Here is a 26,424-nt window from a genome sequence, read left to right on the forward strand (position 1 = left end):
AGAGATGGCAGAGCCAGGATTGAAACCGAGGCTGTCTGGCTCTAGGACACACATTTTTTAACACTATGCTGCCTCTGGGTCAGTTGAGAATGTGACAAAAGTAAAAAACCACATGCCATATAGCAATGAGCTTTTGTTTAACAACAAAAAAAGTATACATGCTAGTTTTCAGGAGTTAGGGATGGTAGGGACAGGGGAGTAGGTATGACTATAAAGGAGTAGCCCCAGCGAGGTCTCTGTGGCACCGAAAAAGTTCTGTGTCTTGATTGTGGTGTCAGCCACACAAATCTACACATGATAAAATGACCACCCACACACACACCGAGGTCAACTGCCTCTTTTTGTATTTACCATGGCCGGCTAAGGTCTGCCCACTGGGGAAACTGTGTGAATGGGACACGGGAATGCTCTGTCGTATTCCGGCAACTTCCCATGATTCTAGAATCATTTCAAAAAGTGGAAAAAAGAAAAGCACATGCCTACCTTCGGCAAGACCCAATTCAATGACAGACCTGTCTCCCTCAGATTGGCTCAAGGATCATCTTTGAAGACAAACCCTCTGCTCAGAGCAAGAAAAGCACCAAGATTCTGGGCAGAGCAGGAGCCCAATGGCAGTGGTGGTGGCGGCAGCACGCAAAGTCACCACTAACAGAGCCAAGCGCTCCACTGACTACAAGGCGGTGGCTGAGACCAGTTTCGTGTCTTGCCGTGATTCCCAAATGACTGATTTGTGCCCAGCGGCTAAATAAGAACCTCCGGGGAGAGCGCTAAATGAATGCACATCTAGAGAATGAATAGTCAAGGACAGTCCAGCAGTCTAGTTGACAAAGTTCTTGCAGTGACATGAGTTTGAGAATCTCCGATCACAGAGCAGCTTATAAAGCTGGGTCCCGAATAACATCTCAGGAGTTACCATCATGGGGACTAGAACCCAAACCCTTGGTTGGCATGGCTCAGAGACAAGCATTCTATTCGTGTCCTATAACAACAGCCAACGTGTGTACCCTTTCCTGAATGCTAGGTAAAAACAATGGAATTTTACAATAAATTCTTTTTCTCTATTGTTTCTCCTAGTTTCTCATGGCAGAAATGTAGTTACAAACAACAACAAAATTCTGTTACAAATATTTTAGGATTTTCCAAGGCCACTAGGTGCTGCTGCTTAACTAAGAATGGTTTTGGCTCCTCGACCAACAGTAACATAAACAGGGGTCTATTTGTCTCATACAGTAAGAAGTCCACAGATAGGCAGTCGCTGATATTGGTTTGGCAGCTCCAGAGCTGGGGCTGACATCTCTGCAGTTCTCTTGGCCTTTTCTTCATGGCCCCAGCCTCTCTGCATTCAAGACTGGATGAACGGGAGAGGGCAGGACCACTGTGTGCTATACTACTCCTGTCTTACCGGCCAGAATGGTATCCTGTGTCCACTCCTAGCTGCAAAGGAGGCTGAAAAATTGAGTATTTTGCTTTTATAGTCTGTACAGCAGAGTCAAGAAAGGAAAATGGAGAAGATACTGGGTGCTGGGAGAGCCAACCTACAGCATCTGCCACAGCTTTCAAATTAAATTTTACCAAGCACGGTTTAATTAAATCTAGAAACAGCTGATCAGATACATAATAAATTGTCAGAAAATATTGATATGAAAATCAGGCATAATACTCTCCACTGCCAATAATTGTACATTGTTGTATTGGTCTTTCATTCTCTGTTGGAACCAATTCTAGTTGTTGAAGAACTTCTGTTCCTTCAATCAACTGCCTAATATAGAATTAAAAATGGAAAATTTAGTCAGTCATAAATCTTCACCTTTAGCTCACATTTCTACATTGAGTGCTATCTAGCTTAGCTAAGGGTATTTCCTACAAATGAAATTAACGTCTGTCATAAATATCTTAAATAGCTCTAAATGTGTCCACTTTGCCATGGTTCCCCAACATCTGTCTGAGACCCTTCCAATCTGTTATCCTCACTGCCATCGGATGAACTTAAAAAAATGCAAATCTTATCTCACCTCCCTCCTTAAAGCACTTCAATAACTTCCCATTATCCTTATGATAAAGTCCACAAATCTCTCCCATGGCCGGCCTGCCCACGCCCCTCCAGGGCTGTCTTGCAGCAGGCTCCCCTGCTCTCTCTGCTCCAGCCACACTGGCTGTCAGAACCTCAGTAGCACCTTGAGCCCTTTATGCCACAGCTGTCTCCTTTGCTTTTGGCCACCCCTTACCCCCACTGCCCTGCTTGGTCACCTACTGGCCTTCCTGCAGATCATAGCTCAGTCATCAACTTCCTTGGGGAAGTTTCCCAGAGCCCCTGCTTATGTCAAGTTCCCCTCCTCTCCTCTCCTTTATAGGAGTTACCAGGGTTAAATATGACATTCATTGGTATGCTTCTTTGATTCTTTCAGATTCTCTCATGCCTAATACAATGCCTGGTACACAGTAGGCATCTAAACAACAGCCATTGGATACATGAATAAAAGGCAGCTCAAAGCCATGCTAATTTGGATCTCTGTGGACATTCATAGGCCACGAGCTAGTGGCTTGAGTGGAGCTCAACTTCTGACGGTTCTCTCAACTGAAAAAGACAGTCCTAAACATAGGACCAGTGCCCTCTGCCAATGCTTGGTTGAGACAGTGGCTGAGGGGAAGGAGAGGTTTCCATGTCATGAACCTTTACAGGGACACAGTCAGTGCTGACACTGACCATGCTCTAGCCATCTGTCTGCTGCCTCTGGGCTCTGTTTTTTGCCATCCCAATCGATTAGAAACCACGATACAGAGCAGGACACGAGGTACATTCTGAGGATGAGGAGCAGATGATAAATGGACAGATTCATCTGTGTCCAAAGAGAATGTGAAACCTGTTCTCCAAGTTGGATTCACAAACACTGAATGAGCACCTCCTGTGTGCACCTCTCCACAAGATGTTAGGACACAAGATGAGTGAGACCCAGTCCCTACTTCGTGCTGTCCACATGTGCCAAAGAGGACAGAAGCAGTTTGGTTTTGGTAATCGGGGAGGTGTCTGACCTAAGCCTAGACAGAAGGGAGGCAGAAGGGATGGATGGATGGATGGATGGACAAACAATTACAATGGCTGTGCCTAAATGGTTTCTGTGTTTTTTTAATAGACATCAAGTTTCTTATAAATATTTATTTCTAAAAGTCTATATTTGTATTGCTTTTGTTTTTAAATTCTATCGTAGTTACCCTTAGACTACATATAATGCTTAGCCAAATCTTTTTGAACCACAGTTTTACATGTGTGAATATTACAGACGCAAACTTATAATGCACGTACCCAAAAGCCACATATTTTTTATCTAGATAGGGTGCTGCTTGTAGTGTGATGTAGAATTGTGACCCATTGGTGTGACGGCCTTTGTTGACCATTCCAAGAACTCCCCTTTTATCATGAGGAACTGCAAAGTTTTCATCTAGAAAAGAATAAGCAGTAGGTTATTAAAATATGTCAATGATCTCGATTGATTGTAACACATAAAGCACAAAAAGAATACTTGGTAGCAAGTGTTCTCAATCATATTTATCAAACCATTCCAAATTGCAAATATTTTAAATGTTTCATATTACTTTCACTCACCTGGGCTGTTAAAAAAGATAAGCTGTAAAGTCTTATTAAAACTATTTGAGCACTTACATTTAGTTTATCATTACCATTGCTAAAAGCAAGTGTACTAAGAAAATTAATAATGTAAAAGGAAGTACTTTAAATCAGTAATGTTAAAGGAAGCACACACTTTGCTTAGGAATGAAAGTCAGCAAATTTTCTTGTGCTGTTTTGTCAGTAGTACTTCCTTCAACTACCAATGTAATAATTTAAAACGCCTCCTTTAAGAAGGCTTTCATGGATATGACCTATCCCCTCACCGCATCTTATACAGACTTTCCTTATGGTCTTTACCATGTTGTAGACATGGTTGTTTCCACTCTAATATGTGAAGGCAGGGGTCTTATCTCATTATAGCTTTACTCCCAAGGCCGCCTAGTACATTATCTGGTATATGTGTAGCCTTAAATGTTGATGATGAAAGGAAATGAATTTATACTTATTTTTAGTAGTCTTTTAATAAATTTTAATCTCAATCCTTATATGGATTGACCAAGATTTTGCAGACAGAACACAGAAATCACTATTTTTTTTTTTTGGTATAAGGTTAACAAGTAAAAAGAATTGTATAACCACTGTTGTTGTTTGGGGTTTTTTGTACAATTTTCAGGAAGCACCATTTCCATCATAAAATAAGATTTGTCTCCAAACTCAAAAATACAGAAGGAAGTGGTGGAAAAGAAATTCAGTAAAAGTTTTCATTCAGTAACTTTATAAAATTCTGGGACTAATTGAGAGATATGAATATTAACTGTCAATAAGATTTTCTTAAATTGCAATTGCTGACTATTCTTATTTTAAGTTTCAAAGCTAAGCCAGCTAAGCAATTAAGCCATATCTGTGATGGCTTAAATTGCAACCTGAATAAAGACCTTTGAAAGCTTATGAAATGAAAATAAAGCATTTTTGTACAAATGAGTCTATATAATCACATTGATGCTCCATATTCATTTCAGTGGAATAGAGAAATAACCCATTTCCATTAATTTCACAGAAAATCACATGGAGTAAAAATATGCCCAAAGCAAAGATTCAAAGTGTTTTAACAAAATGGTGTTTGTCCTTGCTCTTAGATATTATGATTAAGTTTTCTTAAATTCTGTAAGTAACAGAAAAGAAAATTTATAGAGTTGTCACACTTCAACTAAAAAGTTGTGATTATGGGAGAACGTTTAAAGCAGTTAATCATAATACCTATTCAAAAAGTGATACCCACGTACCCACGTGTGAAAGCCCACGCATGAAACAGATAAAATGGCCGAGAGTCCTCCCATCTCCTCAGGATACCTCTTCAGTATCCTCGTGGAAGTCTTTAAAGGGCAATTTGAAAACTACTGCTATAAAGGGACAGAAAGAAAGTTTTTCAAAGGGTTAGGTAGTTCCTGGCTTACACATTTAAAATGTGTTGACCTGGAAAAAAAATGTGTGAAAAATAAATGACTATGTTTTTGATTCTGGAAGTGCAGAAGGTTGACGTGGGACTTAAGGACCGGAGGCTATGCAGTGCTGCTTCCAGACTGGGAGTGGTGGCAGGGCAGAGGGAAACCTCTCAGCGACTGTGCAAACACAGGTAAAGTCCTGGGGTGGAATTCAGCTTGTTCCTACTCCAGGAAAGCACCCCATCTATAGGTGGGGTGTGGGGAAGGGGGCTGAGGAGAGCCACCCCTTCCCTTCCTGCTCTCTCCACAGGTACTGATGGGCTTTTGCCCAGAATACCAACCTGTGGTGACCCTTCCCATATAAACTTGACAAGACCGTCAATAAGATTTTCTTAAATTGCAATTGCTGATGGCAACTGGGAAATAAAGTGGACCCTCAGCTATGCCGGAGCATATCTGCCACTTTAAGTTGGGAGCCAACGGCATAATAGAGATCAAAATAAAATATTTTCTTTAGAGAAGTTTTACTGAAAAATGGCTACCCTGATAGTATATTTATATTAGTAGAAAAATTTTTTCCGTAAGTAACAGTATTAAAATGGAAACTGAAAATCCCAGGTTTAATTTAACCTTTGTTCATTCAACAAATATTTATTGAATGCCAACTGCATTCTGAGTTCTGTTCTGAGTACTGAACTTAACACTCTTGAGTTCCATAGAAAATTTAAATTTAGTCTGCTCACAAAATAACTTTTTTAGGACAATTAAAAAAACCTGACTCTTAAATCAACAACCGTTTTTTTTTTCCTTTTCTCCCCACTATGTCTGAGTGGGATAATTAACTATTACAAGTTATTTTAATTTTATCAGCAGCCCTGAGTGGAAAGGAAAAATTTAAACAATCCACAAAGAAAAGTTTTGAAGAAGGAACAAAAAAAAATTTTTTTTTTTTTAATGCTGGGCAAAATTAAGAAAATGAAAAAAATTGAGTGCTGGCTAAATCAGAATAATTAGTAAATTTTATTTTTAGGTCATGGTCTTTCAATAAAGGATAAAAGAAAGTTCAGGAAGTTTAAAAGATATAGTAGACACTCAGAACCGGCTCCCTACAATGTCTGTGATTCAAGAGTTCCTCCCTGCCTCTGCCACTTACAGGACTACATAGAGTAGTAGTTACTGCTCTGTGGTTAAAACTGGAATCATTTGTAACATACAACATCGTAAGTGAAATAACTATTTGTTTGAAATAGAAATAAGAATTTACGGGGAAAATATCAGTTTCTGAATTTATTTGAAGTAAAGCTCGTGGGCTGTTACAGTGTCGTGCTCTTAACAACAAGGTTGCCAGTTTGATCAGCCCCTCCACAACTCGATTGAAACAACTACTTAACTTGGAGCTGGTGGGTCCTGGAAAAACACACTTTAAATAAATAAATAAACAAACAAATAAATAAATAATAAATTCTGGGAAACTGCCTTGCATTTTCTCTGGCAAAGTATAATCAGACAATTTGGGACATTTCCATATAATTTTCTAAGGACAATTATATCAAGTAGACATCTGACCTGAATCCTGCAATATCAATTTTTAAACCTACTGCTCTAATTTTACCATCATATTTTAATAACAGCTATTTCTTGCTATAGAAAAGTAAATGAAAGTTTGCTTACCTACTGCAGTTTTTAAACTGCTGCTTTAATGAAATATTTAAATATGTTGATTGTGTGTGACATGAGAAATGAATAGCCAAGTGTTCATAAACACTTGAATGGATAAATACTTATGGTATATTTATAATATTAAACAGTAGTGAAAATGAGAGAATTGCAGCTATAGATAACATGGGTGAATCTCATAGGCTGTGATGAGTGAGAGAAGATAAAAAAGAAAGCCTACCGTGCGATTTCATTTATAAAAGTTCAAAAATAGGCATAACTTAACTATATTATTTAGGGATCCGTACATGGATAGTAAAACTATCAGAAAAAGCAAGGAAAAAGTCAGGCTGGTGGTTACCTCTACGAGGGAAATGGAGTTATGAATGAGGATGGACAAATGGGGGGCTTCTGGCACACTGGCAGTTTTCCTTTCTTGACAAGGATGGTAGTATGGGGGTTTGCTTTGTAATTATCTTTTAATTGCACATATACACCTTCTATATATAGGATAAATCTCACAATTAAAAAAAATAAATAGCCCTTAAATAGCTACCCAGACCATATTATCTTCAGTTTTTGTTTCTAATTAAAAAAAATACTTTTGTATAACTTTTAGTTGCATTGAATACTGGCAATGCATCAGGCTCTGTGCTTTTTATTAATGTCCACTTTCACTTAAAGACTAGGTGATCTGGGAATTAGACAAACAGGTTTTTTTGTTGTTGTTTTTATTGTCGTTGTCCTTCAATATAGTTGTGGAGGGCATAGCTCAGCTCTAAGTCCTTTTGACATTTTCAGTCTTTAGTTGCAGGGGGCGCAGCCCACCATCCCATGTGGGAATTGAACCAGCAACCTTGTCGTCAGAGCTCGTGCTCTAACCAAATGAGCCATCTGGCCACCCCTAGACAAATAGATTTTAAGTGATGTGTCCATTTGTGAATTAGGGCACAAGCTAATATTTAAGAAATGGGTCTACTTAATGTAACAAGAATACAATATTAAAAAACATATGACTTTTTTTCTTTTGCTCTTCATATAAAATGATCTTTTCTCTCTAATCAGCCCAAGCCATTGAAGCCTTTGAGGGTGGGAAGGATTGGGATTACTATACAAAGAATACAAGGACAAAAACAAAAAAAGAGTTAATATTCATCTTCTAACATTCAAAATAGGATTTAGGAATACAATTTTTTAAAGTTGTGATTCAAAACAAAGCAAAACAGACTTTCCTCAAGTTAAAAAGATTAACCACCTTACAAAATAATCATATAATTACATCATATATTATTTATTTTATCCTTCTAAATTCACTGTTAAGCTTAATAAATAATAAAAGTGAGTCGTGTGGTTGCAGTTGTTTTTAACACATCCTGAGTTTTAATGCTGCATCTCACGGAAACAGGGTCCCATGAGAGAAATGCGGATGAAGGGCTGGCTGTCCATGTCTTAACATTCCACAGGGGGATGAAAGGAGGGAAACCCAAGCTGTAGCTGTTTTGAGTACCAGTCAGTCTCTCTTCCATAGTCATTCATCTTTCTTTCTGGAGCATCTTTCCTTTTTACTTGATTGGTTAGTGAATTTCTAATTCTGCCCTGACAGACAAACTGAAAAATAGAGGCGTCCCTAAACACACTGGGCCTCACTGAGCCCCAGACAACAGCCAGGCCTCCATCTGGAGACCAAATCCCCACAAGAGTCTAAGGATGGGAGCAAAGGAAATTCAACGGGAGCACAGAGAAGCCCAGAGGGGGCAGGTGAGGAGATGGGCTAAGAGATCAATCTCCTCCTGGACAGAAGGCCCAAGTGCTGTCTGGGACTGCGCCTCCTAGCTGAAAGAGCTGGGGTGATCTGACAACAGCTGTGGGGTGGCGAGGTATGATGGAGTCTCATCAGGGATTAAGGATGCCAGAAAAGCTTTGAATATCTTTTCCCACTCAGTTTAAGACTGAACTCATAAGCTGCGCTGGGCTGCAACCCCTCTCCTAGGCAGCTGTTCTTTCCTGTCCTACAGCACTCAGTTCTTCCTCTGTAATAGCAGTTGGCACAGCACCTGTCATTTATCTGTTCACACACCTGTCTGCACAAAAACTCAAAAATGCTTGACAGTGGAATCTTGGTCACATTGTCTTTGTTTCCAAAGGTCCTACCTAGCACCATATAGCCACCGCACTAAGAGGGTAATGTTTTATGAGTAAATAAATGAATGATGTCACTTGCATGGTTTCATTTGATAAAGCTGCCTCCACATGAATTTACAAGGAAACTAGCTTTTACTTTTCCCTTTCACTTGGGCCATTGGTTCAGTATTATTTTTTTAAATCTTTGCATTGTATGAAAATACAAACACAAAAAGCCACAGAGCACGAATGTATAGTTAGTTATTATTCGTTATTATAAGGCAAATGCCCTTTTAATCACCACTCAGGCCAAGAGAAAGAACTTTGCCAGCCTTCCCTGAAGTCCCTTATCAAGTCTCTCTCCGCCCCCAAAAGTCACATCCCCGACTTTTACATAAGCGAGTACTTAATACTCCATTACAGTTTTACCATCCAACTGTGCATCTCTACATAGTATAGTCTAGTCTTGTTATGCCTTTTAAATCTCTTTTAATCTACAGGTTCTACCTCTATCCCTTTCTTTTCCTTACACTTTATCTGTTAATGAGCCTGAACAATTTAATCTCTAGAGTGTCCTACTCTAGAGCTTGCTCATTGCACATGCATGGTGCAGTTCAATATACTTATTTGTCTGTTTTCTGTCCTGTCAGTTCAGCTGTAACACTGGTTTTGAACATGCACACTTGTTTCACCTTGATTGATATATTAGGGACGGCCATGAGCGTAAGAATTCCACCCCTGCTTATGTGCAGTTTCCTCTGGGAGAAACATAGGTGAATGTAGAAAACTGCACCCAGCTAAACTGATCTGAGCTGCAGAGAAATACACACACCTCAGACACTCACCTGCTACCTCAGGTCACCGTGTTATGAGTCACACCTGGTGTTACAACTTGCCTCCGATTTGAGAGAACCCTTTTTCCACCACTTCAAAATCACTCACCAGTTGCAATTCTTCCCACGAGACCTCCTCAAAAGTCAGGGAGTTTATAAGGCCGAGTGCCCTATTTATTATTCTATTTATGTGTTTCTTGACCATATCATATATGTAAAACTGGGTTACTGCTTTTATTAGGTTACTATCTTATTTTTTAATGTGCCATTGAGAAAGTATTTTTACCTCACTTTTTGCCATAAATCCTGTGGTTTTCATTGCATGATTTTTACATAGCACAGAGATCTGTAAGAACACGGATGGCAGGACTGGTTGTATTTCTTGCAAGTTAGCAGCTGGGTTCAGAAGCTGAATCAGACTCCTGTTCTATCCCTTTGGTAGTGTGTGCTCTCAACACAGGCTCATTATGTATGTCCTGTCTATTATTTTTAGTGAAGATAACAGATACTAACGCAGCAAATGCCTAGAACCGTTATTTCACTGAGGGCACCAAAATGGTGATGTTCTAATTCTATTACTTCCTTTTCATTAATAAGTGGAATATTTTTATAATGAAATGTTTCCCCTTATCAATAATTTGGTCCAGTTCACACATGGAAGGCAAGATAAACGCTTGATTCTTTCCCTATATTTATCAGTTTTCAAGATGATGAATTCATTTCCTATCATTTCCCCGATGGCAAGTAATTAGGCTTTATTTTATAATATAATATCATCGTGAACTGGTGGATTTGAAACATGTGTTGGGTTTCAATCAATTGCAACTACTATTTAAATTATTCCATCTTTGGCCAGTGAGAACCTCTTCAAATTGGCTCCTGAGGCCTTTGACACGACCCTCGTAAATCTTTAATAGCATTCTTGCTATCTGATGATAGCATGACTGAACATGAGGTTCCAGGTTCATTTTGTAATGTCCTGTCCCAGAATTGGAATCTGACATTTCTCCCAGAAGCCCTGGTTTCTTTAAGCAAGAAATGACATTTCAAAACAACAATCTGAATACTAGCAGTTTGTCATCACTGGATTGGTCATTTTGTTTGTAGACCAATTCAGTAAACAGAGCCATATACATGAGGTCGGACAATTAAGTTCGCAAACTCATCCCAGAAAAAGTGCTACATACCTCATTGCTGAATATCACTATGGTCACTTTCAAAGCACTCCCCTTGGGAAGCTATGCACCGATCCCAGCACCTAGTCCACCCTTCAAAACAATTTTGGAACTCTTTCTGGAATGGCCATCAGAGCTGTCGTTATATTACCCTTGATGTCCTAAATATCATCAAATGTCTTCCTTTCAATATTTCCTTTCTGTTCAGGTAAAGAAAGAAGTCATTGGGGGCCAAATTAGGTGAGTAGGGAGGGTGTTCCAATACAGTTATTTGTTTACTGGCTAAAAACTCCCTCACAGACAGTGCTTTGTGAGCTGGTGCATTATCATGATGCAAGAGCCATGAATTGTTGGTGAAAAGTTCAGGTCGTCTAACTTTTTCACACAGCCTTTTCAGCACTTCCAAATAGTAAACTTGGTGAACTGTTTGTCCAGTTGGTACTAATTCATAATGAATCATCTTTCTGGGATCAAAAAAGGTTAACAACATCGTTGCAACAAGTTCACGAACTTCATTGTCAGACCTGGTATATATGATACTTCTTAAATTTAAAGTGATATTTCCAGTTCAAATTCAGAACTATAAAATATTTTACTTATTAGCCTCTATCTTATTTCATCTGTCTCTCCTTCCTTACACAGTGAAAATCCTTATTCTCAAGGACACAGGAAATAATTAGACTATCCCTTACTTTTTCCCACATTACATACATATACAACAATCTCAGAATAACAGTATTAATACCATCACCAATATAATTACTGAACATAGTTTAAAAACTATTTGCATGTATTCTCATTTTCTTTCATTCTTAAAAATTAGTTAGACTAAGCATATAGTCATTACATATCATACTCTCACCCTTTTGATCCTCATTGGACTTTAGTTTTACAAGTCACTACATAATTAATGCTCGCCACTAGTCCTTATGTCAACTCTCTCTTGTATTTTGCTTGTGTGAAATTCATTCTACGGTCAATTCCTCAGGAAGGACTCTTGGCAACACTATTCCCTGAAGTTTTACGTGTTCTTAACTCTGAGTGTCCTTTATAATTCAAATTCCATTTGGCTGGATATAAAATCGTTAGCTCACATTTCCTTTCTTTGAGCATCACAAATGTATTTTCTTCTGTCAAAAGAATATGATGTCAAAGAATATGATGATAATCTACTTGTCTTTCCCTTGTAAATCACTTGCTCTTTTTGCCTAGCTTTTTCTTTTTCTTTAATGTCCAATCATGTTACCAAAGCATGTCTTAGTGTTGCTTGTTCTGGTTCAGTACTGTTAAGTAGCAGTGTGCTCTTTCAATAAGTGGTTTCGAGTTTTTCATACATAAATTTTTATTAAAAGTATAAACATATAATAAAATGCATATATCTTAGATGTTCTGTTTGATGCATTTTGACAATTTTGTATAGTTGTGTAACCACCACCCAAAACAAAATATAGCGCATCAAATCTTTTTTTATTTCAGGAAAGTTTTCTTCAATAATATTTCTCAGTATTCGTTCCATTCCCTTGTATTGGTTTAATTCTTTAGGGATAGTTATCCATATGTTCTATCTTTAATATCTGTCACTTTATTATAAATCCCCTTTATCTTTTTTCATCTCTTTTTGTTTTTTAAAAACTTACTCTTTTTACCGTCTCCTTCTTTTAAGACACATGTGGTGTTTATTTGGTCTCGTGTTTCTTCTAGTTTGTTTATTTCTGAAATTTTCTTTTACTGTTAATTCTTTCCTCTGCTCTTTAACCTCGTATCTGAGTTTTTCTAATTCTGATTTATGAGTTCTTTCCTGTCTTGTATCATTTTCTCAATGTCTTTTAGCTCGTTTTGAAATTGTCCGAGTTTTGAAGTGTGTTTGTGAGCATCTTTCTAGTGCGCTTTCATTATCTGTAGTGATGTTACTGTTCCTTATTCTCTTTGATCTTCTAATAACCATGACTTTTTGCTGCTCATTTTAATGTAAAATTACTTTTCCTAAATGTTGAGAAGCAGGTGTGGCTTTAGGAAAGCAGCTTTTCTAACTTCACAAAGCTCCCTTTGTGCCCTTTTCAACAATATGGCAGCTTGCCTTCTTTCCTGCTCTGTTCCCATTCACTCTTTATCACTGTTGTCCCTATATCCTGCATAATTCTGACTCAGTTCCCAGCAATTCCTCCTTAATGTGAGCCTGTCCTGGAAGACAGCCATTTCAGATCAGTTTCGAGAGTTCACAGAGGTTAGACTGCTCCAGTCACTTCAAACCTTATTAGGGGCCCCATACACTCACCAGCCATTAGCTATCTTGGGGTTCTATTATTCTCAGGTCCCTCAGATGCCCTACTTTTTCCCACACAGATGCGAATACAATGCAGATTTTGTGGCTGTTGGTAGTCTGTCCTCACCTGTTTGTACTTCGGAATTCATGGAACTAGCCTGTCACCTAGTTTTGTTATAAATGTTATCCATGGGTTTTCAGTTTTTCTAATTCTTTTGACTGTTTTTATGTTAAGATTTTAAAAAGAAAAAAAAAAAAAAAAAAAAAACTATGCCACCATCACTACCATGTTCCCAAGATCCCAGACAGCCTTAACAGGATGATTATCAAGGTACCAATTCTGAGAATGGCAAATTACAAGCCTTAAAAATATCAATTCCCTTTAACCCTACAATCCTAATTCTAGGAATTTAACCTAAAGAAACAATGTAATTAGGTGAGTGAAAAAATATGTGTACAAAGCTGTTCGGGACTAGACTGGGGTGACTTGCCCCTCCCCCAGTTTTAAATCCCACTTTTAAGTATGTTACCGCAAACACTATCTTATTTGGAACTGTAAATTGTCCTGTCCTGTTAAATTTGAATAATCAGTTAATATATGTTTATTTTAAAGACACATACCTTCAAATGTTGGTCCATAAATTGACTCTCCACCATTTCCTCTTCCAGCTACTATGTCTGAAAAATAACAATAAATAAACATTAGAATTCTGAGACTAAAAAAGAGAGTACAATAATGGCAGGGGGAAAATGCTTTAAATTATGATTCCTCTTAGACCAATGACTATAGTAAGTTACCTAATTGTTCAACATCTATACCATGAAAATATTACTATTATGTAATGTTTTCTTTTGTATTTTGTAAGCACTTTTACATTCAAGACCCAATTTTTTTCCTAATACCTCTTGGACGTAGGTTAAATTATAATGCTAGACTTTGAAATAATGAAACATTAAATTATAATTGTAGTCACTATTTTTAAAAATGTGTTCATATAAATTCTGCTTACTTCACAAGTTAGTCCATAGTCCATCTTGCTTTTCAGAAAAATGGAAAGATTAAACTGAGAGGATGAAATAGGAACAGCAAGATCTTTTTAGAACAAGAATAAAAATAGGTTCTCTAAAAAGAATTATTGTTCAAAGTTTCATTCCTTGGGACCTTATAGTGATAACTCATTTATCCAATACTTTGGAAATGAAGTTCCTTTGTAATATAATGAAGTTTTTTTTTTTAAAAAAAAAAAAGGTATTTACATGACTATTTTGCATTATATACATTATATGCATATTTTGACTTAGGCAATGCTCCTAGTATAAAATTCCTCCATGTACAGGTTATTTTTTATCTATCCATCACTAAAAGGAAAGTAAAGCTAACTCATGAAACTGAAGGTCTCTAAGGTCTGACTTTGTATTAGGTTGGTGCAAAAGTAATTGCAGTTTAAAAGGTTAAAAATAACTGCAAAAATAGCAATCACTTTTGCAACAACCTAATCCCTCTGGCCCCAGTACCTCTTTACTTCCTCAAATCTCTAGTCTACCTTCCTTGACTATGGTGCGAAATAAGTATCTGTTGAAGGACTCTGCCATTTTAACTCACTATGAGTGATTTATCTATAAAAGAAGAGTCTGTGCTATTTTAAAGAAATCTGACGCAACAGCAGGCATGTGGAGAGAATTTACACAAGAGAGGACATGTAGCATTCAAATTATACTATTCATAAAGCTGGTTCAGAAGTTAATTGATAAACCTTAAATCTCCAACCCTACTCTGCCTGCCACTCCCCCCATGATTCACCCCAGAGCCCTCGGCACCTCTCAGGAACATGCTGCAATGGCTGAAGGCAAAATCCAGAAATGGGAACGTGGGGGTTCCCAGGTGCCGATTCTTTCAGATATAAAGTTTTCTTTGCTCAGACAAATCTGCCCAGATGGATCCCCTCCCCTATTAACAACTTAAACACCAGTGACACTCTTTTGCTCTGTCTGTCCAACGTCCATCATTACTCTTGCCCTTTGCTTTAGATCTCTCAGGTGATTTTTTACATTGACATCAATCAGTATTTAATCTTTTTGTGGCCATAACCCACCCCCTTGAATTCAGTCTTATATATTGGGTATTATTTCTATACTTTTGACAACAAATTCAGCAATGCAGAATAGTGGTTAAAGTAAACTTTAAAGTCAGAGGGTTTTGATTTAAATCTTGATATTAGGTAGTTACCTGTTCCCAGCCTGTTTCCTCGTGTGTATAGACACGAATAATGATAAGTGCCTCCCAAGTAGCTAGTTCTGAGGAGTAAATGAACTCAGGTAGGTAGAGCACTTAGTGCACGGCCTAGCAGTGTGTCTGTCCTGCTTGTTCATTAATAGCTGTTATATGTCGGGGGAAAAGCTGATTTCCATATAACACGCTTGGATTAAATCTACATTTTTCTCCTCAGCAGCCTCAGAATGTTCCATATTATAGAAAAATAAACATTATTAATTTAAGCCTCTGCATATTTCATCAAGTTCAAGCAAATCTCCTTCTGTATGAAGCCAATTATTTTTAAATTGCTGCCTGATGGCTCCTTATGGGGTATTTCCCAAAAGGCCTCCAACATTTAATTTTGTGCTGTTAATCAGCCACCTAGCCTATGTAAAAACCAAAGGATTGACCTGAAAAGAAGGCAAAATGGAGACCAAAATGCTCCAGATCTTACTTTTCAGTTGTAACGTCTTTGGTGAGAAATAAGTTGTTTTCTGTTTATTCTACTTTCAAATTCCCACCTTTAGTATGTTTCTTGAAAGCACTGTATTTTCTAAGTACTCTTATTTAAAACTACATTTTGATTAAAAAGAAAAGTTATCCTACTTTTCTTATGACTTTTCATTTTAGGATATTTCTGCTAACATACCTTAGATTTGTTAATTTAACAATTAGGAAATTTTTTTAAAAAGAGTATTAATATCTAAATTCATCATTTGGCCATATAAAACACCCTTTAAATAAATATAACATCTAATATTAACTATATCTAATTCTATATACATTTCATAAAGGTAGATAAACAACATTTGGGAATTCTGATTTGATGTTGCAGTTAAGTTGTATTTAAGATTTCAAACTCACCTCCTCCTTGTACCCAACCATTCTGTACTACTCGATGAAAAATCGAACCTGCGTAGTGGAGCCTGATACCACTTTGAGAAAACCCTGCTATTCCTGTGCACAAGACCTGAAAATTTTTACATGTTTTGGGACATGCATCACAGAATAGCTACAAAATAAAGAGGAAAGGTTTCAAAGATTACGTCTTTGACATTTTGACAGTTACAGATTCCCACTCCCAACTTATTAAAACAACAACAAAAAAGATCCTCTTACCTCAAAAATCAATCTTCCAATTGGATTAAAATCAATAGAAATATCCAAGAACACAAAATCATGCTGTTAAAATTCAGGAGAAAAAGATAATGCAAGTCAATGTCTTGGAAGAAAATTTTAGAAATGACCAAAGATAAAACAGAATAATATTTTCATGGATAAGATGTCAACAGCATTAACAGTGGAGAATGTAACACCAAAATTGAAAGAATGACATAAAGAAGTTTGTTTCATTTTATTATATCAAGTTACAACCTAAATAACACACTTTTTAAAACCCTTCAGTAGCAAAGCTTTCACTAGCATTATTAACCTGTCCCCGAGACTGAGCACATGTGGCCTAGATATCCACCACATTGCTAATTAGGTGTGGAAAGAAACACTAGGGAGAAGAGGCAGACTGGGAATTCTTTTCTTTCCTGAGTAATTTTGGGAAAAGAGCCAACGTGAGCACCATGGATTTGATTACTGTGTGTTCTGGATTTTCAGAGATAGCTCAGATTAGAGCTGACCAGAGCCAGACCAGGCTTTCTGAGAGGGAAAATAAAGCCACTAAATCCATAGGAGGTGCAATTCCTGGAATAAGAAAGAGAGATGCTGCGCTTTCGCGTTTTTTCAATCATGTCCTCATGTTCCCAGAGGCCCCCACCTCTTGTTTTCAATAGACATCCTTTCTGGTAGAGACAACTAACATATGTGAGGTCTTGTCTAGCTCTACAAAGAGGCTTCCAAAACAAAAACACTAATCTCAAGCACAGAGCATTAATTTAGGGAGCAGAACACATCTAATGGAATCCACTTTGAATCTCAGACACCATTCTCACACATAAAAATGCCGCCTGATTTAATAAAGTACATAATTTGCCCTGCCCTATTTCTTAAGAATCTAGGAAACGTAAATGAAATCACTTTTAAGTGTATCACTATCATTAATTTTATGTCCTTTTAACCCTTTTTTTAAAAGACTGATATTTATTGTGCTATCCAGGAATGACATATTACATCCCTAATAATTATAATTTGTTTGTGCCTCTCAGCTTCTGTATCATAAGTTCTTAATTATAAAAGGATATTAGAACTTTAGAATAAGAGGCATAATATAGTTAACTTCCCAGGCTTAGGGGGGGGAAGAGGATATGTTAGAAATCATGATTCCCTGTGCAACGATATTTTGTCTTTATGAGGTTGTCCCGACTAGACAATTCTGAAAATTCTAATGAACAGAGAGCAAATAAACGCAACACAAGATAATGTCACCTAGGAGCCAAATACCCAAACATAATTATCTAGCATATCAATCCACACCAGAAGTACACAAATCCTTGGGTTTCATTCAGCAAGAAAAATCTACTGGGCAAAACCTAAGATTTTCTCTGGAATCTAGGTCCTCTCTCCTCACTGCCACTAATTAATTCAAGCTCTCATTATCTCTAGACCACGCTACAAGGAGAGCTTTCCCAAATGCCTGCCCTGCCACCAGGCTTTCCCTACTCCAGCCAGTTTCTGCACAGCCCTAAAAGTTTTTCCAGAACAACAAAAAGGATTGTCATACTCTTTATGAAAAGTTCTGTTGGGTTGGCTTCCTTCTGATAAAAATCTAACTCCTTGGTTAGGAATAGATGGTAAGCTCAACCTACCTTTGATAGAACTGTTTGGGGTTTTTCCTATGTAACAGCTGTACACCTTTCCTATTTGGGGAACTCCTACAGGGCCCCAGCACCCTCTACAGAACATAAGGGGCCAGATTCTCCCTATCCTGTGGGAGCCAGGGTGTAGGGATATGACCTGGGCTCCACTGGTTAGGTGCTCTTGCCTGGGGCCTTGTCTCTCTAGGGAGTGACAAAGACACAAGAAGAGCTGAGAAGTTATGCTTAGTGCAAGTGGCAATTCAAACCCAGGCTAGTGGGCACCCATGGCAGATCCCGGCTGCACATTTCTGGGGTGTGATGCGGGCCATGTTTTCCTATTGCCAGGCCTCCCTTGGTTCCCACCTGTTTTCCAAAGCCGGTTCTCCAGCTTTCCCATCAATTGCGAGGTTACCAATATCCTTTTAATACAATACCTTTTCCCCTTAAGTTAATCAGGGTAGCTTGGTATTAACAGCACTAAGAATCCTGACAGATACTCTTTTTCCTAACCTCGTTTCCCCACTAATTCAGGCCTCCTTGCTGTCCCCTGCTATTTCCAGAACACACTATGTACTTCTAGACTCCCGTCCCTTTGGGAATTAACTGCTGTGAATATTAAATTCCTCCCTACACCCCAGAGTTTCTAGCATTTTCCAAGTACATTGTTTCTTCAACCAAACATTCACTGAGCACCTACTATAGACTCTGTTCAAGGAAGTGATTAAACAAGGATGAATGGAACAGGCATTTGCCTTTGCACAGCTTAGAAAGACCCTGGATCTTTCTATGAGCCCAGGCTACCATGAGCATGAAGTGATTTTTTCAGCATGTGGTAGTTGTTATTACAATGTTTCTGAGCAAAATCACAATGTATTTTTACCTTTATTGCCATCCCACCCTGATGTCTGTCTCATTCTCTGGACCTCAAACTTCATGACTGTCCAGTGCCATCAAAAACCTCCTTGATGCCATAGCTTTTTTTGGTCCTGTTCTCACCAATCATGTGTCATGCTTTAAAATGTCAACTTCAAAAACTTCCCATTCTGTTAGCACAGTAGATCTCACTTAGGTATTAGAAAGTGTTAATTAAAATATTCCATAAATGGGGGCTGGGAGATGAGGGTAAGGGGGATCAAATATATGGTGATGGAAGGAGAACTGACTCTGGGTGGTGAGCACACAATGTAATTTATAGATGATGTGATACAGAATTGTACACCTGAAATCTATGTAATTTTACTAACAATTGTCACCCCAATAAATTAAAAAAAAAAAGCAAACAAAAAGAAAAAAAATATTCCATAAAGATGAATGAATGATAGGCTCAACCTTCTAGGGTGGGGAGTATTTATATTTAAAAAAGGATAATAATGCATATAAACCTCTAAGGGGAGTAGAAATGTTGGATGTACTTCTCCCTCTGCAGCCTGCCTGCTATGAGATAAGCTGCTTTACACACCATCAAGTCAAACTGTGTCATATTATAATCTTTTGCAACTGGATCATTAGGTCATTGAGAACTTAAAACCTGGTCTCCTACACTTTTATATTCCCCTCATTAGGATATCAGTAATTAACACTGAATCAATATAAATGATCAAAGATTTCACTATTTTTCTTTAAAAATTCATGTAACTTGCCTTGGTAGCTCTTAAGAATTTAGCAGAATAATCCACAGTCAGCGCATCATAAAGTGCAGAGGGCTTAAAATCAACTATATCCCACACCTTGTGGGCCCATTTCTGAAGATCAAGTGCATCACCCAGGAGCTGATCATTAATAAAACACATGACATGGGAAGAATATTCCCAGACTTCATTCTTAAGTTCCTGTAAAGAAAAATGACAACAACAACAAAATGTAACAAAGAAGAAAACTTGCTAAACCCACAAGTCAGAGCTTGGGCTTAACTCCAGGACTGAATCTTTAAAAAACATATTTTTTGCCATCTTTCAGAATTTGCTTTCAAAAATTTTTGAGAATATTTTCAAGAATCTGACATCACTGAAAGCAAAAAATGGCTGAGAAGTAATCTTTAAAATGGTACAATTATAGAAAATAGATGGTAATCTGGTAATAAAAATCTGTGTGTGTAGCAAACTTGTTAACTTGAAAACAAAAGGCAGTCTCTGCGTCATTTCTGAAGCACATTTTACTGTGCGCACATGTGAAAAGGTCAGGGGTTCTGAGTAAGACTTGTTTTTCAGTGCCATGGACGGAAAAGAATGCTTTTTTGATGGAGGGAGGTCAGCATGAGGAAATGCCTCCTGAGGGCCAGCAGGGACTTCCTGGCACCAGGGGCAATGAGGAAAAGAACTCATCATATCAACAATTTCAAGTTCTAAGCCCTTCAAAATGAGATGCATTAGTGTTTTCATCCACACAACACTGTGGGCCAACCTCCTAAATCCCCGTGTGTGGCCACTGAATAATGCCTCTTCTGAGGAGATCTGGTTTATTATTACCCAGTGCCAGTCCTGGCAAAACCATGGATAATTCGGGATAGCTATGCTCCAATTTTAGCGGGCAATCGGAATTACAGATTCCTGACCCCCCACCCAAGTTTCTGAGTCTGAGGAGGGGCCTGAGAATTTGCATTTCTAACTACATCCCGGAGATGCAGATGCTGCTGGCCTGGAGACCGCACTTAGAGAAACGGTGGTTTGGGGAACAGTCTGTCTTCAGCTTGCCAGCTTGCGCCATACCCAGCTCCTCTCTCCGATTTCATATTCAGTTGCTCACTTCCCATGCCCTTATCAAAACCTGCTTCGAGGATGAGAATAAACTTGTTCAGGCTGAACGGTATGTAAATCACTGACAGTCTATGAGTCAATACTTCCCTGACTGTTTAAATTTACCAATGTTAAATTTACAGGACACAAAACTACGAAAAAGGGAGAAAAAGTTTATTGTGGATATATTCGTTCGCTGGTGGGAGAAATGTAGCAGAAGATGTAAATGCCTTGTCTCTGCATGTCTTCTATACATGAGGTGACCTCTTTGCTTGCCTCAGGATAGCAGGCTAGATTTGATTGTTTCTGGGGCTTTCCAGAACTATGATGTATGATGCTGCCTTTCTTAGAAGGGAGAGAAAGGCATTTCAAAAGCCCTGAAGCCATCCCTCAGGGGTGCATTATATTCTGCTGAAGAGAAAGGCCAGCCTTTCCCTTCACCTGTGCTAAGAAGCATTACATGTAACACACAACTTACACTGAAGGACAAAATACCGTCCTGAAAAGGAAGGAACGGTTAAGGTGACAGGTATCCAGGATATGAGGGTAAAAAGAGGGAAGGAAGGATAAGGAACAAAGAATAGGTGGGAAAAAGCAGCGAGAATTTCGTACCTAGAAAGTCTCATTCAGGCCCGAGTCTCAAGCAAGAGGAAGAGAACATAACATCTCCAGGTCAATAATCCAGGCTGAAAAGGATGGGAAATTGCAGAATGGAAACCACACCAATCTTTAAGAGTACAGTGGGAATATGTAAGAGGAGCAGGTGCAAACCAAAGCATAAGATTCTGGCTGTCCTGGAGGTGACAGCGCATGATGCTGGTAGACAGTATAGTAAGTTTGATGATAAAAATTAAGAAAACATTATTTTATGTTAGGGTGACCAACTGTCCTGGTTTGCCCAGGACTGTCTCAGCTTTAGCATTAAAATTTATGCATCCAAGGAAACCCCTCAGTCCGAGACAAACCAGGACAATTGGTCACCCAGTTGTAAGGATTAGAGTTAATATATGTAGAAGCTACAGTGTTTCCCCAAAATAAGACCTAACGAAAATAAGCCCTACCATGATTTTTCAGGATGACATCCCCTGAATATAAGCCCTAATGCGTTTTTTGGAGCAAATATTAGGTCTTATTTTATTGTAATATAAGATCAGATATTTATAATATAATGTAATGTAATATAATATAATAAAATAAATACCGGGTATAATATAAGACCCGGTCTTATTTTCGGGGAAACACAGTATTAGAATAGTGTCTGGCATATAATAAGCACTATATGTAAGTGTTTGTTATGGTTCTATTTGAATTCTAATGAAAATGTATTATGCCTATGAAAATGGTATGAGACTTAACAAATGGTATTCTTGACTCGGTCTTGCACCATTCACGTGATTGGAAATTGAAGTGGTCTCTGGTAAAGCCACACTATCTACGGGATAATCACAAGATCACAGGGTCTCCTTTGCAAACCAAGCATAGAACAATCAAAACTGCTCTCGCTGGTCAGGGGAAATGGGATTTCACCAGCCACTGGGGAGGAGGGTGGGGCAGGGAAACCAGGACTGGGATTCTACAGGACTGGGCCGGGATGACAAGCAGGACGACCCCACACCAGCCTCCCTCTGCAACACGAGATATTGCTGAGCCAGGATGCCACCTTAGAATTCTTCATATCACATGCTCCAGGCAGCCTTACCAACTAACCAGGGTTGGCATCCAACGGAAAACCTACCTGCCATCCCTGGACAAGTTCTGCTAACCCTGGGGTCCTCCACGGGTACTGTTGGGGGCGATGCAGAGAAGGAAGCTTCTTAGAGCAAGGCTACCCCGTGGGAACTTGGTGCCTGTCATCAGAACTCCCTAGGCAACAGCCCAACACAAGTCCCCCACTGTATGTGTGCTGCACACCACCAAAACCTTCCAGAGCTAGGGCCAAGAAGAGTGCCAGGCCAGAGAAACCTGAGTGCCAAGAAGTGTGAGTCAGTGATGTGCGGGGGGGGGGGGGGGGGGGGGGGGTGGGGGGGGGGGATGGTAATCGTCAGCAGGGGTAAAGAGTAGCATTGAGAGTTTAACCCTTACCTTGATCATGTGCCCGCCAAAAGAAAATTCTGTAAATGTTTTACTTTTTCTTAAAATCAGCCTGGTAAAATGATTGAAATAATTTAGGAAACGTGAAATAAGTTAGAAATGAAATCTAGTTTCACTAAAATTACTACTCCCGTTTCTTCAAAACAATGCAGAGATAAATAACTCAGGTAAAACTTGGCTCATTTCCCACTCCCCGAATCGCCTTTACCCGTTTTTTCTGCTGTAGATATTGATCCCATGCAAATTCTTGAAGAGGAACTATTATAGGATCTTCAAATTTGGATGGAAAATTCAGCTTCAGACTCTAGGTTTCAAAGTAGAATAATTATTTGAGAGTAAGTTCTCTTTAAAAGTAGAAAGCGTTTCCCTCGATTTTTATGGGTTCCCAGGAAGTTTCACACAATGGATTTCCAGGTCACACAGTCTGGCTTAGATGGGCTGCTCCCAGAGCCCCGTGTTCACCTCCATTCAGTCACTCCCCAGTCCACACTGCGGCTCTGGCTCATTTGTCTCTCACCTGTAGAGAATAAGCTCCTGAGGGCAAAGACTACTTCTCAGTTTTCCTAGATTCCCACTGGCCTCAACATCTGGCATATAGTGGACCACTCACACATACCGTGTTTCTCTGAAAATAAGACCTAGCCAGACAATCAGCTCTAATGCGCCTTTTAATATAACATAATATATTATATTATACCTGGTATTTATTTTATTATACTACATTACATTACATTATATTATAAAGACCTGATCTTATATTACAATAAAAGAAGACTGGGTCTTTTATTAAATTTTGCTCCAAAAGACACATTACAGCTGATTGTCCATCTAGGTCTTATTTTCGGGGAAACACAGAAGCAACTGAATAAACAAACGAATAAGTTAGTTTATGTCAATAGTTTTGTGATCTGCCATATTCTTTCAAAACCAGTTTTTCCCTAAATTAAACTCTTACTAAACCTCAGTGGGTTGACGGAAATTATGCTATTGCTTTAATTCACCGATATATGGAGAATGACCGAAAGGATAAGAAAGAGAAGTAAATACGAAACATGTTTAGGTTTAAGATATGGAGCATGTTTTGGTTTAACATATATTGTTTTGTCTTTATGAATCAGAGAAAATTCTTACTGGTTAACAATCCCTGTCAAAAAAGAAAAAAAAGTTTTGGTTGCTAAGGTTATACTTTGCCTCCTTCTAAAGCAAGAGAAAATAGTTGAGGCAACAACCATTAGGCCTCACTTTTCTGAGTGGGTCTGAGGGAGCAGATGCACCAACAGGGAAAAGTGACAGCTGGCTGCTTCTGTTGTGGTCTAAGAGGACACTGGCCAGGCTTTATCAAGGGCAGAAATTCCAATGGGGAAAAGTCAGGACATGAGTGTATCTCGCCTTGGGACCAGGGATAGTAGAAGAGGGCAACATCAATCTGGCCATTTCCTTCTTAGGCTACTGTCCCCAACCGACAGATGATGTGTCCCTTTTTTTCTCAATTCCAGTGTCTGTGCTCAATGTAGGCCAAGTGTGCAGGATGACTGTTTCTAACCTGGAACAACGAATAAATCCAACAGTTTTCAAATTAAGCATACTTAATCATACTTTCTTCATAATTTAGTGTTTGTTCTAAAATGGACTACATCCAAATTAGAATATATGCAATACTTTTTACAAATCTACATCTGTCAGTTAATTAGCATCTGGGATTACTCACAAATGATCATGTTGGGAATATTTTCAAGGATCTTTTATTAAAATAGTACAAACTGAATTTACATAGATGTTTTCATATTCAAATTAAGCTACAGTAGGCAAAAGCTGAAGGGAAAATTATCACTACTAATACAATAAAGACATTGTTTCCTTGACTTAGTGTCCTCTGCAAGGGTTGGCGAATTATGGCCAGGGGCCAAATCTGTCCCACGGCCTATTTTTGTAAGATTTGAGAGCTAAGAATAATTTTCAGATTTTTAAACAGTTGAAAAAAATCAAAAGAATCATATTTCATGACATGTGAGATTATAGGCAAGTCAAACTTCAGTGTCCATAATACAGTTTTATTGGAAAACTGCTTTTCATTTACATACTATTTGTGGCTGCTTTTGCATAGGACAGAGTTGAGTAGTGATGATGGAGAGCCTAAGGCCCCAAAGGCCTAATAATTTAATAACCAGACTTTACAGAAAAATATTGTCAACATCTCTACCATGTGGATCAGGCACAGAAAGCATGTGCCTTCAGAAAAGGAGCTAAGAAAAACAAGGGAAAAAATATCCCTCAAACACATTAAATACAATTTAGGCCATAAAACTATGATGATCCCATCAGCCCAGCTAACATAGCCCTTAATTTCTATTTCTTCTGATGATCCATATATTGTTTTCACAGACTTCTTGGTCATTTATTCTTTTCATCTTGATGTAAACTCTTACCTATTTCAAAAATTAGTTACTATTTCCTGATTTGATATCATTACAAACTTTTCATTAACTCTGTGGATTTGGAGCAGGCAAGGTAGGAATTTAAGATTTCTTCTATTTGGTAACATTTTTTGTCAAGTATCTAGCTGGGTACTGTCGGAGATATAACCATGAATAAGGTATTGTCATGGAGTCCAGCGGGGTTCTGAAGGAGAGAAAGTTGGCATAGTCTTAGACCAGTATTTCTGGAGCAAACCCCAAAGACGAGCTGAATTCTACATTTCAACATTTCACACATTTCCCCTGCATTAGGGTTATACGTGAGCTGCAACATTACTGACCAGGCCACATTCTTCCAATTAAAATGTTTTGCCTTTTTTATTTTTCTGCGTGCTTACAAAGAAATGTCTATATTCTCCAAAGCATTTGGTGGTCATTTATTACGAAATCCCCGTAAGCACCTACTTCGATTGGAACGCAGTGACTGCTGTAGAAAATTCAAAGGAAAAAAAAAAACACAAAAAACAAAAAACTTCCCGAATGAAATTTTCAAGAAATCACTTGGAGTGAGAGTTTGTAAAAGTCAGCTAGTTATATGGTAACACTCTTACCTAAACATTTTTTCATGACTTTTTAAAAATTATAGACTTCTTAAAATCTATAATTTCAGTTTAAAAAATGTGAGCTAAAACGTGTGAATATGTAGAGGAGGAATTACCTTTATTCACAGCAAGGTTCTGAACGTTTCTTTCGCTCGTGTCCCCCTTTAAAGGTAGCCCCTTCTTGAAGTGAAATGCCCGCCGCGGACCCGCACTTTTCCCCCACCCTCTGGGTTCCAACCAGACTGGCCCGGCCCAGCCAGGACATCCCTTCCCCGAACATCGAACCCTGACACCAGGAGGCACCAGGCGGGAAGCAGGAAGGGCCGCCGGCATTTGTGGTTTCTTGGCAGTTACCTCAGCTGTGCTCTTCGCAATCTGAAAAGTGGAGCTTTTGAAGAGCCCCACCACCTTGACCTGCAGCGGCTGCTCGGGAGGCGAACGCGAGCCGCACCGGACCGACCTCAGACTGCTCGCCATGGCGCCACTCGGGAACTACTCGGAGCACAAACACTGCGTGTCGCCAGGGCAA

At 38.6% G+C, this 26,424-nt stretch overlaps 1 protein-coding gene across 4 annotated transcripts; it reads right to left on the reverse strand.

Annotated features, from left to right (window-relative positions):
• Nucleotides 1-105: 105 nt before the first annotated feature.
• Nucleotides 106-26,405, reverse strand: PPIL6 (peptidylprolyl isomerase like 6). 4 transcript variants are annotated; one of them, XM_033096357.1, is made up of 8 exons: nt 26,250-26,405; nt 23,088-23,183; nt 19,697-19,885; nt 16,429-16,491; nt 16,174-16,321; nt 13,677-13,733; nt 3,302-3,437; nt 1,555-1,759 (listed from the first exon to the last, which is right to left on the reverse strand). In XM_033096357.1, exons 1-8 carry the CDS (start codon nt 26,370-26,372, stop codon nt 1,648-1,650), a joined length of 924 nt encoding a protein of 307 aa, XP_032952248.1. In that variant the 5' UTR covers nt 26,373-26,405; the 3' UTR covers nt 1,555-1,647. The 4 variants fall into 4 exon arrangements, with proteins under 4 accessions (XP_032952270.1, XP_032952238.1, XP_032952260.1 ...); XM_033096379.1 differs by lacking the exon at nt 23,088-23,183 and having other exon boundaries at nt 106-1,759; XM_033096347.1 differs by having other exon boundaries at nt 106-3,437.
• Nucleotides 26,406-26,424: the final 19 nt, after the last annotated feature.

Source organism: Rhinolophus ferrumequinum, chromosome 3 (genome assembly GCF_004115265.2).
Source record: "Rhinolophus ferrumequinum isolate MPI-CBG mRhiFer1 chromosome 3, mRhiFer1_v1.p, whole genome shotgun sequence".
In the NCBI taxonomy this organism is placed as follows: domain Eukaryota; kingdom Metazoa; phylum Chordata; class Mammalia; order Chiroptera; family Rhinolophidae; genus Rhinolophus; species Rhinolophus ferrumequinum.